General features: G+C 42.1%; 1 protein-coding gene across 6 annotated transcripts in view; it reads right to left on the reverse strand.

Moving 5' to 3' along the window:
* Window positions 1-17,582, reverse strand: part of RBL1 (RB transcriptional corepressor like 1) — an 80,997-nt gene that overhangs the window by 14,913 nt on the left and 48,502 nt on the right. For 5 of the 6 annotated variants that reach the window (XM_084645911.1, XM_084645915.1, XM_084645916.1 and 2 more), the window contains 4 exons: window positions 8,025-8,242; window positions 4,633-4,809; window positions 2,269-2,340; window positions 1,999-2,089 (listed from right to left, as the gene is read on the reverse strand). In XM_084645911.1, the coding sequence (XP_084502037.1) occupies window positions 1,999-2,089; window positions 2,269-2,340; window positions 4,633-4,809; window positions 8,025-8,242 (558 nt within the window). The remainder of the gene's footprint in view (window positions 1-1,998; window positions 2,090-2,268; window positions 2,341-4,632; window positions 4,810-8,024; window positions 8,243-17,582) is intronic. The other variant, XM_084645912.1, reaches the window with a different exon arrangement.

The following is a 17,582-nucleotide window of genomic DNA, read 5'->3' on the forward strand; positions in this document are numbered from 1 at the left end:
TAAAGAAAGCCAAATGCCCTAAACTGATGAAAGTCACTGGCTAAACTCCTAGAACCAGAGCTTTGCAGATCAGTAGCCTCCTGTAGGTGCAGAGAAACTATTTTCTTAATTTCTGTTTATTCAAACTAATTCAGTTCAATGATTAGTTCATTCAGAGTTCAAAAACTTATTGGGAGTTGAAAAAAAGAAGGAAAGCTTGTTTCCCTCTTCCAATCTATAAATATAAATGAGGTATAAGAGGATGTGATCTACTAGTTCTAAGATCTTGAAGGACATGGTAACTAGAAGCAATCAGTTCAATTCTAACGATAGATAATACTTCCTCTGTTTAATATATCAGTTAGCTTTAAATACAAAACCTGTTTTGATAAATATTTTTCTTCTTATGTGTCCAACACTTTAAGGTAGGTTATATTTATTTAGAAAACATTTTTAAAATGCTGGTTTTGTGCACTTTAATTGAATTCCGGTTTCTATCCAAATGCAACTTGACACACATGACAAGCGAAAAAATCTAATCTAATAAAGAAATGCATCATTCACCATTTTCTAACAATAAAAAAGTAAAACTTAAGAATCTGAATGAACGTATATTAAGCTAAATAACTGCTTAAGTAAGTGTGTATAAATAGAACGTATCCTCCTGGTGAGTAAAAAGTACCATCAAATACAGAGTAAAGGCTATATTTAGTTGCAAATCAACATGTTTTAATGGGAATCAACCTTTCTTTAGGAAAGTAATTATAAAGTACAAATACAAAACAAGATTCAAATTGATTATTTAAAGATTTCCTGTTTACTGATTTAAATAATTTTGATTTAAATTAATCCACCATAGGGGCAAGAGAACCGAGATCACCTCGCTTTTTATTTAAATAATGTTAGAGACCCCATCTCTAACTTGCTGGGCTAATGTCAAGACATTGATCTCTTTGAAATTACTGGTCAACAGCTGTAGTATGCTGCTGTCATGTAAAGCCTAGGACTTCTATGAGGTAACTCTAGCTTGCTGAGCTGATGTTGAGAGAGAGTCCTCTGAGGTCAGTGGTTCAATGTCTCTCACTGACAAGATAACAGAGACCCCAAGATGATTATATGAGGTATAGACCAACTAAGGATAACTTTTCTGGATAAATTAGACTTCTGTTGATCACTTTTATGGTTTGTAATAGTTAATGCCTTATTTTGATCAACTGTGTAGCAGCAGAAACCAATTTACATAGCATCGCTTTGAAAAATCTATCTTGGATTTTGGAGAAAGAAAAATGCTTTAAGAAAAAATATAGACATTTACCCACACTCTTCGCAAAAATCAAAACAGCAGACATACTAAAGCCAATCCTGACTCCTATCTACGTCAGGACAGTAAGTATTTCAATGCAAGAGCTCCTCATTGAGCCTTCCCGAAGAAGTGAATCAAACCAATCTACCTTCTGACATTTTAAAAAGATGTTTCTAATCAGTCTTTAGAATATCCCATCACTCACTCTCTTTCCATTTATTAAGTGTTATCTCAAGAGAGCTGCACTTATATAGAATCATCATCAGTTGCTCATTTAAAAAAATTACGGTTCAACCAACCTTTTTGCAATTAAAGCATTTGTGAAGTTCTATCCTATTTGTTCCAATTGTGAAATGCATTTTCCATGTCCTAGCCTACACAGCATCTGACTATCAGTGTCTGTCGCCTTATGTCAGTACTGTTGCTTTTTAATCAGCTTATGATAAAATGAAATGCTAATTTTTCCTCTTTGCAATTAGATGCAACTATTCTAATGGATTTTATACTACACATTAGTTCTTTTAAATCCATTTGACTGTTATTTTAAAAACAGCAGGTTAACTTTATGAACTTACCACCATGGCATGCATCTGATGAAGTGATCTGTAGCTCACAAAAGCCTACGCTCAAATAAATTTGTTAGTCTCTAAGGTGCCACAAGTACTCCTTTTCTTTTTGTGGATACAGACTAACACGGCTGCTACTCTAAAACTTACCACCACCTGTCATCTCCACATCTTGGTTTGAATTTGTATTTTCTGATGTGACCTCTTTGGGACTATTTTTCAGCAAAACACTCCTGTAAACCTGCAATACATGGGGAAAAATGCAGTTGTCAAGTAATACAAGAAACTCAAACTTAGATTAAATCACAGTTCTCAGGTTAAATGCGTGTAACATTCATTCTCCAGTATTAGTATGAGCCTACTTGAAAGAGAGCTTGTATCAAACATTTATCTAAAGGGAAGACACTGTTATTTACTCACATTGCTGTTTGCTTGTGGCTGGTTTCTGTAGCTTTTCATTATGTCCTGAAAAGTTCTTTCCTCTTTGGTCACCTGGAAAAGAAAAAAGAAAAGGAGTACTTGTGGCACCTTAGAGACTAACAAATTTATTTGAGCATAAGCTTATGCTCAAATAAATTTGTTAATCTCTAAGATGCCACAAGTACTCCTTTTCTTTTTGCGAATACAGACTAACACGGCTGCTACTCTGAAACCTGGAAAAGAAAAAAAACCCAAGAGGAACTATTTAAGACAAAACATAGCAACTATGATTGTTATATTACAGCATATGAGTACTTATGCTTGTTTAAAAGGGAAATTTTCCGGAGTTTTCTTGATCTCATTTAGTCTGAAAAAAGTAATGAAGCTAAGAAAAGTAAATGATATATCAGAGTAGGAATAACTCATGTATTTTTTCTAGCCTACAACAAGGTGATCTTTAGTTTAATGAACAGCCTGCTCCAACTTTCCTTTCCATTACAGAGAAAGGGAAAACTGTGCCACATTCAAGAACTCTTAGCATGTTGAAAGACTTTGGGGTTATGTAGGGCTTCACAGTAGTGGGAACAGAAGCCAGCCCACCCTAAGCCCTCACTTTCCAGCCCATACACAATACAACTTCTAAATAGGGGAGGATGGGAAAGCAGATCCTACAAGAAATTAGCCTTACTTCAGCAGGAGAGAAAAAGATCAACATGTTTGATGCCAACATGCTTTATTCTTGTATAACTCAATTTGTGTAGTTTTGCTGTGATGTTGCATGTTTCAGAAATATGCTTTGTACATTTGATTTCAAATCCATACTGTACATTTTTCATGAGCATTATATATAGCTTGAACTTATACATTTAAAAATGTAGTATTCTGACATCTGAATATGACAACATGAGAACAGTTTTTTGTTAACAATTCCTGCTGCTCATCTACACTTGTAAAATTACTGCTCCCTTAAGCTGAAGCTTAAAAATTAATTCTTCCCCTTCCCCTTCAGAAGCTACCCCTGAATTGAAAAAGAGAACAATTATTAAGTCTTAGTGGGTAAGTAAAAATTTTAGTGATATTTGAAAATTGGATTTCTTATCCTTTGTTACAGGTATCTTCCTTATTTTCTGGAACAAGATGCAAGGTTACAAGGACACACACAGTCAGCTCTGTTTCAAGGTAAATGACATGAATCACCAATTGTAATAGCAAATGATCAACAGTTTTGCAGTGGAACTACAAGAAAAAATGTATCAAGGTCCACTTGCTGCAGTTGGGCTGTCCGGTCTCATTGCACTGGAGGCAACACTTCAGAGAAAGCCAGGAATCATGCAGCTGGCACACCTACTCAGTAAGACAAGGGAACACAGAGATCATTCAATGGTGGTATTTTTCTGCAAACCTTGTAGCAGTGTCTAAACTAAGATTTAAGGATTGCTTACAATTACTAAATGTATAAACAAGTAATTGTATTCCATAGCAGCTTCATTCTACAGGTAATACCTCTTCTTATTTTGTCTTTCCTATTAAGGGCTCATTGGGCAAATCAATTGAATATTCTCATCCCATTCAGCACAATGGAGTCCTGGTTCATACTACGGCTCCCAGGTGCTACAGTAATACAAATAATTGGCACTTTGCCTAGTTTGAGTTCTGTGTTTTGTTTTTTCCCTGAGTTTGCGTCAGTCAGAAGTAAGATTACAAAACTCCCATTTGTGTGATAAGTTGGGCTGTTTATAGCACCTCAAAACATAATGTGAACAAGCTTGCACATCCCTTTTTATTTCTTAGCAAAACATTATATTGCTAAGATAGATTCTTAGCTAGGTTCCTCAACCTTAATATCCTGTGTATGCAATTGCTAGAAGAATTGTTTTTCTGAAAAAAGTGAAGTGTGGATATATAAAGCAAATTATTCCATGGAGGTGCAAGCCCCAGCAGCCTTTTAGTTAGTGCTCTGCATAACTACACAGATGCACAAAACTATTTCTAGTCATCGTTTCTCACTTCATAGACCAGCAGGGGTGCAGGCAGAGCACCAAAGATAAGCAATGTGAGGCAATCCCTTCTGGAGACAGACTATAACTATGTCCTTTCTAGCTGACAACGGAACAGTGTGAAGGGGCTCAAAAAAAGGAGTACCATCCAGTCCTGAGTCAAAAGGATTGTTGATATAGGACCTTGAGGGAGGATATGTAAAGCAAAGGAAAAGAAGACTTCAGGGCTTCATCAACATCTTGGAAGCACCTCCCCTCCCCAGTAAGATATCAAAAGTAAAACAATTGGATAGTAGATTTGCAGTTTATTTTATTTACTTCCTGGAAATAGCTTAAGATATAATACTTCCTAAAATCTGTACGTTACCTTTGCCATAATGTAAAAGGCACAAAGGAGGAGCTGATCCAAATGTCTGTCTTTCATTAGATCAGTGCAATGAACTAATGTGAACTCAAAACATGTCCATATCTTCCTGCGCAACTCAATGGAAACATCCAGTTTTAAGCACAAATCACGCAAGCGCACACTTGCCAAATGATACACCTGGGATGGAAAACAGCACAACAGAGAGTGAAGCCAACTGAATCTTGAAATCTAGTTTTATCACAATTGTGAGTCTTAAAACAACAAAGCATGCTAGCAATTAAAGGGAAGAATTCCAGAAAGCAATTTTTTTTTTACCTGTGCATGTTTCTGCATCTCAGAAACAGCGATTTGAGATGGTTGGACTGTATGTACTCCAACTCCATGATTGTCTAGCTAGATAAGTGCTGCTACCTGTCAGTTAAGCACCTTTTGGATCCCAATTCCAGCTCTTTGTTTTCTAGTTCCAGACAAATCCTCCACAGCATCAAACACAAACATTCAAAATGTTAAAGCAAGGAAAACAACAAATCAGAATCCTACTTAGCAAAATACCATTTCCTTAACCAGAAGCAATTTGCCTTCACAACACAGAAGAGATGTCTAGCTCCCACTCCACTAGTTTTCTTGTCTCTTAGCAACCAGAAACTAGAATAGAAAACTTCCATTCCTATATTTGAAATTCAAAAATCTACAGGTAAAACCCTACTTTCTGCATGTTCAAATTCATAAGCCCAGAACTGACAGGATCTATGTAGCAATCCCTTCATACAGAGACCAAATTCGAGAGCGGTTAAAAATGAGAATCCATCAACTAAAAGCTACTCTAATAAAAAATGCTAAATGTACCGAAGCTGCCATCTTACCAATCTCTGCAAGGGGTTCTGCATGGGAGAATGTACTCAAATACTGAGTTGTCATCTCTGCCTTACAGGCTTCAGAAATACAAAGTCTGAGCCATCTGGCCAGTATAATTTGACAAGCATTGTACCTAACTACTCCATCTACCTGACCACACACCTTGGGACCCCTCAGATGAGCAGGAAGTTTGAAGAGGTCATATACTTTACTTACACCCAAGGAGATTAACCTACACAGTATTTATCAGGTTTCTTTTTAAAAACACCTCATTCAGATGAAAACCCGAGATGACCTTGACAAGTGCAACATGATTAACAGTCTTTCATTAACTGTAGAAGTTCTTTCCCCCCACTATGAGAACTAAGAACACATAGGCATTTATGTCTGGAAGTAAAAAAAGAAGCCTTTTAATGATCTGCTCTATTGAAAAGTTCCACAAGACAGGCAGAAGAGAAGAATATCCTTTTGTGCACAAGGGTTTGAGTTCATAACCTGTAACCAAAAGGTCAAAACTCCCTTAAAGATGGGGTTTCATCAGAAGCCTGGATTTTAACTTTCCTAGCAACAGGGAACAGTAGTTTTGCTTATTACAAAAATTTTCCAAGCACACAGTGAAAGCAGATAAAGATTCATAAAACCACTGTATGATTGAAAATTAAGCTTGCACGTTGGTTGGACATTAATTTGGACCAACTTAATTCTCATCCCTCCTCAGACAAGAGGTGGGGATAGCAGTTGTTTGATTGAAAGCAGAGAACCAAACTCCATTCTGCCTGTGAGATCTTAAGAGAAATCAGAATCTCTAAGAATAAGTTTTATTTTCTCTCTCTGTAACAAAGCACTCCAATGAATGAATCGCTCACTGCTAGTGTTGCTAGCTGAAACGATGGCCACCAGGAATACAATTAAATAAAGAAGCAAGAAAACTCCAACAGGGAAGCATACAAATAGTGCAGATACTATGATTTAAGTTTTTGGAAGGCAGATTAAGACTGATCTAATCAGGTATACTCAGGGGGTTTGCTCATGTTTATGGATAAAGAAATCTTCCCTCACCTTGTCTCTCTCTAAAATGAAAATGCAAGAGAAAGGCAGCAAAACTCCTATAAGTTATTCATGCTTATTCATCCCTCAAATTCCTTCCTTCCTCTGGTAAGCAAGCATGTTATTCCTCTTTCTGAATATTGTCCCAGAGGGCTTAAGTATCCAACACAGCTTTGTGAAGCCCCACATAAGCAGCCAATTCTGGATGGGTCAGTGGGTCCAGGAAACAGATGTTACTTCCAATAGAAGAGATGACAGAATGGAATTTTCAGAGACAGGAGAAGCTGAAATAAGAGTGTGTCTGAGGGTACGTCTACACTACGAAATTAGGTCGAATTTATAGAAGTCGGTTTTTTAGAAATCGGTTTTATATATTTGAGTGTGTGTGTCCCCACAGAAAATGCTCTAAGTGCATTAACTCGGCGGAGTGCTTCCACAGTACCGAGGCAAGCGTCGACTTCCGGAGTATTGCACTGTGGGTAGCTATCCCACAGTTCCCGCAGTCTCCGGAAATGAGATTCAAAAGTTCGTGGTTCTTTTCCTGTCTACCTGGCCAGTGCCTCTGAGTTGAGAGTGCTGTCCAGAGCGGTCACAATGGAGCACTCTGGGATAGCTCCCGGAGGCCAATACCGTCGAATTGTGTCCACAGTACCCCAAATTCGACCCGGCAAGGCCGATTTAAGCGCTAATCCACTTGTCAGGGGTAGAGTAAGGAAATCGATTTTAAGAGCCCTTTAAGTCGAAAAAAAAGAGCTTCATCGTGTGGACGGGTGCAGGTTTACATCGATTTAACACTGCTAAATTCGACCTAAAGCCCTAGTGTAGACCAGGGCTGAGCGTGTCTGAACACTAGTCAATTAAAGGAAGACAGTCTTCCCTTCAGCATGTCTAATCCATGCATCTAAGAGAGGGATGATGAAAGTTTCCCAAGTCCTAGTTCAAAACCCGTTAGAAAAGAAAGAGCTCAGAGAGATTTAGAAGAGAAAACACCCTCATTTGAGGCCTTACCCCAGCCTACAGGGTCTATGTGCGTTATCTCCTCTCTCTGAGAATTTCTGGCAAAGCACTAAGGAGTTGGAGCTAGTACAGCTATCTGCACCCTCAGCAGAGCTGGGAGAAAACAAGAGCAGGAATAAAGAACCAGAAAGCACTAACAATTTGTGGCTAGCTATTGGAGATGCTGCCTGTCAACCAAGGAGATTAGAGAACAACACATCTGGCCCAAATTAGTGGATCTGAAAAGCAATTTTTTAGTAATAGGATTTTAAAGCATTTTCTGGCACAGGTGCCTTTATTAGTGCCAGAGGAAAAGTAACTGAATAACACAGGAGTATAATGGAACAGTTTGCTGAGAGACAGACAAATTTAAATATAATCAAGCATTAACAAAACAGAGCACTTGGTCAATAAAAAGATTACCTCACCCACCTTGTCTCTCTAAAATAGAGAAAAACATTTAATACAAAGCAACTCTTAGCCAAGATATTTACCTTTCTGTAAAACAGTGCCATGGAGCCAGTTTTCTTTGGTTTGCTTCCTGTCGACTGATGTGCTTCCTGTGCTTGATTCATACGGGAATGGTTTGGAGATGCACCAGTTAAAGCTTGAGCAGTGAGAGGTACTTGTCCATGACTCTCCACTTTAGACTGCTGAGATAAATTCACTGAAACGGGAATCAAGGTAATCCCTCCAGTGTTGTTTGCAATACCTGAAGACATATATAGGAACATTATTTTGCAGCCAAGCTGCACAGTTGAATTGCAAATATAATCATAATTCACAGAAACAGTTAACGTTAAGATTGTTCTGCAGTGTTTGATGTCCAAGGAATCCTTGTTTCCCTGGCAGTGCATTCATAAAGGAACAACTTTATCATACTCTTGAAAACACTTAAAGGGAGGGACACTGTAAACGTGAAAGATCACACTTCCGTCTAAAAGCATTGTTGGTACAAAATTTATAAGAAACATTAAATAGTTCTATAACTGAAAGCTAGCAACATCTTGCTTATTTTTTTTCCAGTTTATTTTGTGCACAGTCAGTTTCACTGTTTCCCCTGTTATCAGTTTCTCTATCAAGCGCCAAAGGGGAGAGAAAGCACCCCTTTGAGAAAGAGAAAGCACTATATTTTAAAATCAATTTCAGAATAAACCCCAAGACCTACTGTTTAATTAGAAAGTGTAATCTATCAGAAACAAATATTCTGAAATTGACACATTTACAATAACCTAGAGCTGACGGTCCCTTTAAGAAAACAGTTACTTACTGCAGCTGTGGTTCTCCGAAACGTGATGCGGACATGTACTCTAGTTAGGTGTGTGCACTCCCAGTGCATTGAAGCCAGAGGTTTTTGCTAGCAGTACCTGTAGAGGGGCAGTGCTTGTGTCTTATGGCTCCTCCCCTGGCTATATGAGGTGGCGCCACCGTCACACCACTCAGTCCCTTCATAATGAAATCCCATGAGAGGCGACTCCAATGCAGAGGGTACAGAGGGTGGGTCATGGAATACATGTTCTCATCATACCTTGAAGAACCAGAGTTACGGTAAGTAACTGTTTCTTCTTCTTCGAATAGATGCAGATGTGTATTCCAGTTAGGTGACTCATAAGCAGTACCACAATCTGTAGGCAGGGCTCAAGAGTTTACTGGAATAGAGATCACAGGACCGTTCTTCTGAGGCCTGCATCTGCTCAGGAAGATGCGGTAATAGCATAATAGTCCATAATTGTACATGACCTTGTGGCCACTTTCCAAAAGTCCAGTGAGGACACGTCACTGAGGCATGCTATCGATGTTGCTTGCACCCTCGTGGAGTGAGCCTGTATCCACTGAGGAGGCATAGTCAAAGCTATCTCATACATAGTCTTGATACAGGACGTTATCCATCTAGAGATGGTCTGTGCAGAGACTGCTTGCCCCTTCATGCAGTCTGCATATGACACGAACAGGCGAGATGAAGCACAAATGGCTTAGTCCTGTCCAGGTAAAAGGCTAGATATGACCTGACATCCAGGGTATGGAGACGCTGTTTCTCCAGGGAAGCGTGTGGCTTATGGAAAAACATGGGTAACTGCACTGCCTAATTCAGAAGAAACAGAGACCACCTTGGACAAAAACTTTAGGTGTGGTCGCAGCACCACCTCATCCTTGGAGAACTGAGTGTAAGGTGGCTCAGCCATAAGGGCCTGTAACTCACACCCTTCTTGCAGAAGTGAAAGCTATCAGGAACACAGTTTGCTGAGACAGGAGGGGCAGTGGACAAGACGCAAGGGGTTCAAATGGAGAGCCCATTAGAACAATCAGAACCATAGTTAGGTCCCAAAGAGGAACCAGTACTTGGATCCGAGGATGTAAGCGGAGAAGCCCTTTCAGAAATCTCATCACCATGGCATTGGAAAAAAAAATGCTGATACTGCTGCCAAATGTACTTAGCGAACTGAGGGCAAGGCCGGATTTCTGACGATATAACAGGTACTCACAGATGCCCTGGATGGAAGCCCCTGTCAGTTGGGTCCTGCAGGCCAAGGACCACATCGAGAACCTCTTCCCTTTAAGTATGCCATCCTAGTGGAGGACTTCCTACTGTTGAGCAGGACTTGTTGGACAGCCTCTGAGCATTGCTCTTTCTCTTCATTCAGTATAGCAGGATGCAGGGTGCAGCCATGGTGCTAAGTGAGCAGGTTGGGATGGAAAGGAAGCAGTATGGGAGGCTGAATTGACAGAGCAAGGAGATCTGAGAACCAGGACTGTCTCTGCCATGCAGGAGCAATGAGGACGCTTGGCCCAATCTGCCTTGAGTTTGTGGATGACATGAGGAATGATCAGAATAGGTGGAACGGCATACAAAAGAGTTGACTGCCAGCTGCAGTGGAAGGCGTCAGAGAGGGAGCCCAGGCTGAGGCCCCCTCAAGAACAGAATAGTCGACACTTTCTGTTTTCCCTCATCACAAACAGGTCAATCGCGAGGATATCCCCTGTTCCAATGACAACCTGGAGGACAGTCTCCTTCATGGACCACTTGTGACTCAGGAAGAAAAGCCTGCTGAGATGGTCTGTGAGACTCCTATGCACCCCCTGCAAGCGGACTGCTACTGGAGTGATGTCTTCAATGCAAAATTGCCACAGGTTGATCGCCTCCAGGCAGAGTAACCTGGAATGTGCTTCCCCTTGTTTGTTTACACAGTACATCGCGGTGGTATTGTCAGTGAGCATGTGAACCATTGAGTGTCTGATGCAGTCCCAGAAGACAAGACATGCATTGTGGATGGCCCAAAGTTCCAACAAATTGACATAGAATCATAGAATATCAGGGTTGGAAGGGACCCCAGAAGGTCATCTAGTCCAACCCCCTGCTCGAAGCAGGACCAATTCCCAGTTAAATCATCCCAGCCAGGGCTTTGTCAAGCCTGACCTTAAAAACCTCTAAGGAAGGAGATTCTACCACCTCCCTAGGTAACGCATTCCAGTATTTCACCACCCTCTTAGTGAAAAAGTTTTTCCTAATATCCAATCTAAACCTCCCCCACTGCAACTTGAGACCATTACTCCTCGTTCTGTCATCTGCTACCATTGAGAACAGTCTAGAGCCATCCTCTTTGGAACCCCCTTTCAGGTAGTTGAAAGCAGCTATCAAATCCCCCCTCATTCTTCTCTTCTGCAGGCTAAACAATCCCAGCTCCCTCAGCCTCTCCTCATAAGTCATGTGTTCTAGACCCCTAATCATTTTTGTTGCCCTTCGCTGGACTCTCTCCAATTTATCCACATCCTTCTTGTAGTGTGGGGCCCAAAACTGGACACAGTACTCCAGATGAGGCCTCACCAATGTCGAATAGAGGGGAACGATCACGTCCCTCGATCTGCTCGCTATGCCCCTACTTATACATCCCAAAATGCCATTGGCCTTCTTGGCAACAAGGGCACACTGCTGACTCATATCCAGCTTCTTGTCCACTGTCACCCCTAGGTCCTTTTCCGCAGAACTGCTGCCTAGCCATTCGGTCCCTAGTCTGTAGCTGTGCATTGGGTTCTTCCGTCCTAAGTGCAGGACCCTGCACTTATCCTTATTGAACCTCATCAGATTTCTTTTGGCCCAATCCTCCAGTTTGTCTAGGTCCTTCTGTATCCTATCCCTCCCCTCCAGCGTATCTACCACTCCTCCCAGTTTAGTATCATCCGCAAATTTGCTGAGAGTGCAATCCACACCATCCTCCAGATCATTTATGAAGATATTGGACATGGAGTAAGGCTTCCTGTTCCAACCACTGGCACTGCACCCTCAATTAATCCAGATGTACTCCCCAATTCAGAAGGGAAGCGTTGGTAACCAATGACTTGGTCTGAGAGGGCCAAGTGAAAGGGACTCCTTGGCACACACTGTGTAGTGACTCCCAAGAGCACAAGAAATCTGGGACTGGTGGAGAAAGGCAAATCAATCTGTTCAGAGAACGCAAGGCAGGGTAGCAGACCATCCTTAGGTACATCTGAAGAGGGTGAAGGCACAGCTTACCCAACTGGATGAGTTGCATGTAAGCGGGCACATGACTCAACATGCTCAGACACACACAGACAGTCGTGGAAGGCCAAGATTATAGACTGAGGCAGAGCTGTTGAATTGCTTGGAAGCGGTAGGCCAGCAGGAACACCCTTTACCTCGTGGAAACTAACAGGGTCTAATTAACTCAATTTTTTTTTTTTTTTTTGAGTGGGAACTGTGATTGTCTTTGTGGTGTTTAAAGTCAGTCACGGACGGTCAAGCAAATGCAATGTGGTGTTGACATGGGTGAGAACCTCCTCTCTGGAGCCACCCTTCAGCAACCAGTCATCGAGGTACAGGAGGATGTGGATTCCCTTCCTCCTGAGAGAAGCCATGACACCACAATGCATTTGGTGAAGACTCAGGGGGCAGAAGCGAGGCCGAATGGGTCAATAGTGTAATGAAAGTGGCAGTCTCCTACCACACAATGCAGAAATTTCCTCTGTATCAGTCGAATCGCCACATGAATGTAAGTTCCAGAGTAACAAATCAGCCATTCTGAGACCATGTGAAGAGTTTAGCTGAGAGTGAGCATCCAAAATCTCATGTATCTGCTGTGGAAGTAGGAAGAGGGGAAAAAGAGGATTTGAGTGCAGCCATCTTAGTTTGTTAGAGACAGAGCAACAGTCAGGCTAACACAGAACCATAATAACGAAAGATTTGTAGAGGCAGGACTGGTGAAGCGTATGGGAAACTGCAAGCAAAGCTGTTTTTAACTTTGCCTTGAGATAACAATGGAATGTAATTGTTAGCAGGAAATGTTGAAAACAAATAAGATATCAGAAAGAAAAATGCATAAACAAGGCACAGCTTTATATAATGAAAAGGTATAAATACTGCTTTATATTGTTTTGTATTTTGAAGATTTGCATAAGGACAGACACTCTGTCCAATTGCTGTCTTCCCTGCAATTGCATGAATAAAATTGTCTCTGACTTGTTGCAAACAACCTAAGAGTGAAGACTGAGTTTTCTTCCACACTGATTCACTTGTTGAGGCTGTGAAAGTTGAGAATGGGTCTCATTCATCCTTGGATTTCGGTATCAGGAAGTACTGGAAGTAAACGCTGTGGCCCTGGTGCTCCAGGGGAACTTCCTCCACCACTCCCAATGTCAACAGAAAGCTGATCTGCTTGATGAGCAGAGTCTTGTGAGAGGGGTCCCTGAAGATGGATTTGGGGGTGGGGTACATAGTCTGATCTGACAGCGTCTAGGACCCAGCTGTTGGGAGACAACTGAGTCCCAAGCACTGCAGAAGCAGGGCAACCAGTCCCTAAAGAGACAAAGAGGGTGGAGTATTGACTGAATCAGTGCTCTGGACTAAGGAGTTAAAATGGGTGATTAGCTAGCACTGAGGGAAGGCGTGTGGACTGTCCAAAGCCAGAGCCTGACCGATTCCTCTTGTGGGATCTATCCCTCTTTCTATGGTAATCCTGCTGTTTCAGGGGGAAAGGCTGTGTGAAGAAATGCTGTGGGCGATATTGTTGCTGCTGCTGTGCCCGATAGTGGCATCTTTGTGCAGATGGCATGCACCCTCCCAAGGAACTCAAGGTAGCCCCAGAATCCTTAAAGGAATGCAAAGTGTCATCAGTCTTGTCCAAGAACCAGAGCTGGTGCTCAGAATAAGCAGTTTAAGCAATTGCTTAGGGCCTCAACCAGCTCAAGGGGGCCTCCTAGTAATTATTGGCATGTGTTGTGTGCCACCAATAAGCATTCTTCAAAAAATACCGGAAACTCCTCATGCAAGGCCTTGGGCAACTGGTTCTTGAATCTAGACACGGCTGACCAATTGAGGAAATCATACTTGGACAGCAAAGCTTGATTTGCGATCCTCATCTGTAGGAATGATGAGATATAGATCTTTCTGCCCAGAATATCCAATCGCTTGGAGTCTCTGTCCTTGGGGGCAGACTTCAACCTACCCTGGCCCTGTCATTTACTGCCATTATGGTCAGGGAATTTGGGGTCAGGTGTGAACAGAACCCCTCAAATCCCTGCCTGGGAACAAAGTAGTGCTTTTCCACGTGCTTAGCCCCTAGTGGTATCAAGACCAATGTACTCCACAGGGCTCTCACCGGCACGAGGTGCATATCATTGATCAGGAGAGCCACTCTCCCAGGGATGGCAGGCTGTAAAATGCCCACCAGTTTGTATATGTTCTCTTGGAGAAACTCCACCTGGACGCCCAGGGATGCAGCTACCTGGTATAAAAGGTCCTGATACATCTTAAAGACCTCCAGAATAGAAGGGGAAGACGAACAAGGCAGCATGGCATCATCTTGAGATAAGGATGAGGGTCTTGGCTAAGACACAACTGGCTCTTGCTCCCGGGAAGACATACCCAGGAGGGAGGCTCCGCAGGAAGATCACTGATGCCTGAGCTTGCAGCTGATCTGCAGTCATTTAAAAAGGGACAGAGAAAAAGACAGAGAATATCTTATTGCCCTCATGTAAATTCATGGTACGTCTACGTCTTGAATACTGCGTACAGATGTGGTCCCCTCATTTCAAAAATGATATACTGGCATTAGAAAAGGTTCAGAAAAGGGCAACTAAAATGATTAGGGGTTTGAAACAGGTCCCATATGAGGAGAGATTAAAGAGGCTAGGACTTTTCAGCTTGGAAAAGAGGAGACTAAGGGGGGGATGATAGAGGTATATAAAATCATGAGTGGTGTGGAGAAAGTGAATAAGGAAAAGTTATTTACTTGTTCCCGTAATATAAGAACTAGGGGCCACCAAATGAAATTAATGGGCAGCAGATTTAAAACAAATAAAAGGAAGTTATTCTTCACACAGTGCACAGTCAACCTGTGGAACTCCTTGCCTGAGGAGGTTGTGAAGGCTAGGACTACAACAGGGTTTAAAAGAGAACTGGATACATTCATGGAGGTTAAGTCCATTAATGGCTATTAGCCAGGATGGGTAAGGAATGATGTCCCTAGCCTCTGTTTGTCAGAGGGTGGAGAGGGATGGCAGGAGAGAGATCACTTGATCATTACCTGTTAGGTTCACTCCCTCTGGGGCACCTGGCATTGGCCACTGTCGGTAGACAGGACACTGTTCGTATGTTCTTATGTCCTAGCTGCAAGACCAATGCTTAGAGAAATTTTCTCACTTTCTGCCAGAGTGTTTCTAGCCTTGGAAGAACATAGGGCCAAGTCTACCCCTAAATATTAGGTGGACATAGCGACATGGCTCCCAGGCATGAAAAATTCACACCCAAAACATGCAGTTAAGCCAGCCTAAACCCTGGTATAGACACCACTAGATCAAGAGAAGAATTCTTCCATCAACCTAGCTAACATCTCTCAAGGTGGTGGATTAACTACAGCAACAGAGAAATCCCTTCTGTGGCTTCAGCAAACATCTGTGCTACGGCACTACAGTGGCTCTACTGCGGAGCTGTAGCTCTGCCAGTGTAGTGTAGACAAGACCTATGTTATAGGCCCCTAAAATCACATCTTGCTCAGCACATCTGGTCTCTCCTCCATTTAATTCCTAAGTGGTTTTAGAAGCAGGTATCCCACAAACTACTAAAGTTAAAAAGAATGGCTTTATGCCTCTTGAAAGCTTGAATTCCTAGATTTCAAGTGGTTATAAAGCATTTGTTTCTAGCCCTATGGAACTCTAAAAGTGAACTTGAAAAGCTAGTTCAGACTAGGTGGACACACTTGCGAGTCCCAAAATAAAGTGCATTTGGGCATCTGATTGTGCACAGGTCACCCCATTTACTCACTAAAATTCCTACTCAAGGCTAACCGTTTGCCAAGTCTGACATTGCAATTGCCAAGACTTACTGTCAGTATCTTCAGAATGTATAGTAATGATGCATCTTGTTTACGGGATTGTAGTCCAGCTCAGCTCAACTAACACCTCTAGTTTCATCATTTTATGAATGGGACCGATAACAGGATTTGTTTAAAATACATCTTTGTCAGTCCAATCATCTCCTTCTCGGAGAGCTTTTCCATGCTTCAGTCAGGTGGAGAAGTTTCTATGGGTCGCCCTTGGAAAATCATGGGCCCTTTGTATTTCCAAAACACAGATTTCCAGCTCGGCCACAGGACCAACTTGACAGTCTAGTGCAGGGGTTCTCAAACTGGGCGTTGTGACCCCTCAGGGGGTCGTGAGGTTATTACACGGGGGGTCGTGAGCTGTCAGCCTCCATCCTAAACCCCGCTTTGCCTCCGGCATTTATAATGGTGTTAAATATATTTAAAAGTGTTTTTAATTTATAAGAGGGGGTCACACTCAGAGTCTTGCTATGTGAAAGGGGTCACCAGTACAAAAGTTTGAGAACCACTGGTCTAGTGCAACTTAGCTGCACTACTGTCCACGACTATCTGACAGACAATGACACCATGATGCCCCATGCATTGTCCTCGCACGTTACTGTGGTATACAGAGCTAGAGAAACATGAAGCAGCAAGGGAGAAGCCTGGAGGACTAACAGAAGATTCACCCCCAAATCCAATTGCTTGGTCAAGAATTATGGCATTTTTATGCCGATACTATTATTGAGGTGATGAAAGTTGTCTTCTCAGCCTTAACTTCTGCAAAATCCAAATCAGAGGAAGCATTCTGAATTCTGGGCAATCTGATTAACCCAGATTGTCTCAGCAATGTAAAATCAAGTGTTTCTCACATGTATAGTAGTCAACGTACACATCAGATAATATAAACTGGAATTCAGTCAGAGCTGACCACTTCAATAGGAACAGTACAAGAGTGGGAGATAAAATATGCCACCTGTCCTGGTTTCAGAGTAACAGCCATGTTAGTCTGTATTCGCAAAAAGAAAAGGAGTACTTGTGGCACCTTAGAGACTAACCAATTAATTTGAGCATAAGCTTTCGTGAGCTACAGCTCACTTCATCGGATGCATACTGTGGAAAGTTTAGAAGATCTTATTATATACACACAAAGCATGAAAAAATACCTCCTCCCACCCCACTCTCCTGCTGGTAATAGCTTATCTAAAGTGATCACTCTCCTTACAATGTGTATGATAATCAAGGTGGGCCATTTCCAACACAAATCCAGGTTTTCTCACCCCCCCCCCCAACACACACACACACACAAACTCACTCTCCTGCTGGCAATAGCTTATCCAAAGTGACCACTCTCCTTACATTGTGTATGATAATCAAGGTGGGCCGTTTCCAGCACAAATCCAGGGTTTAACAAGAACGTCTGGGGGCGGGGGGGGTGGGTGGGTGGGGATGTGGTTGCTGGTGATTATACCACACAACAGAACCACTAACCCAGGAAACTATCCTTGCAGCAAAGCCCGTTGCCAACTGTGCCCACATATCTATTCAGGGGACACCATCACAGGGCCTAATAACATCAGCCACACTATCAGAGGCTCGTTCACCTGCACATCCACCAATGTGATATATGCCATCATGTGCCAGCAATACCCCTCTGCCATGTACATTGGTCAAACTGGACAGTCTCTACGTAAAAGAGTAAATGGACACAAATCAGATGTCAAGAATTATAACATTCAT

The sequence above is a fragment of the Lepidochelys olivacea genome (genome assembly GCF_965140295.1).
Source record: "Lepidochelys olivacea isolate rLepOli2 genome assembly, chromosome: 13".
NCBI classification, from domain to species: domain Eukaryota; kingdom Metazoa; phylum Chordata; order Testudines; family Cheloniidae; genus Lepidochelys; species Lepidochelys olivacea.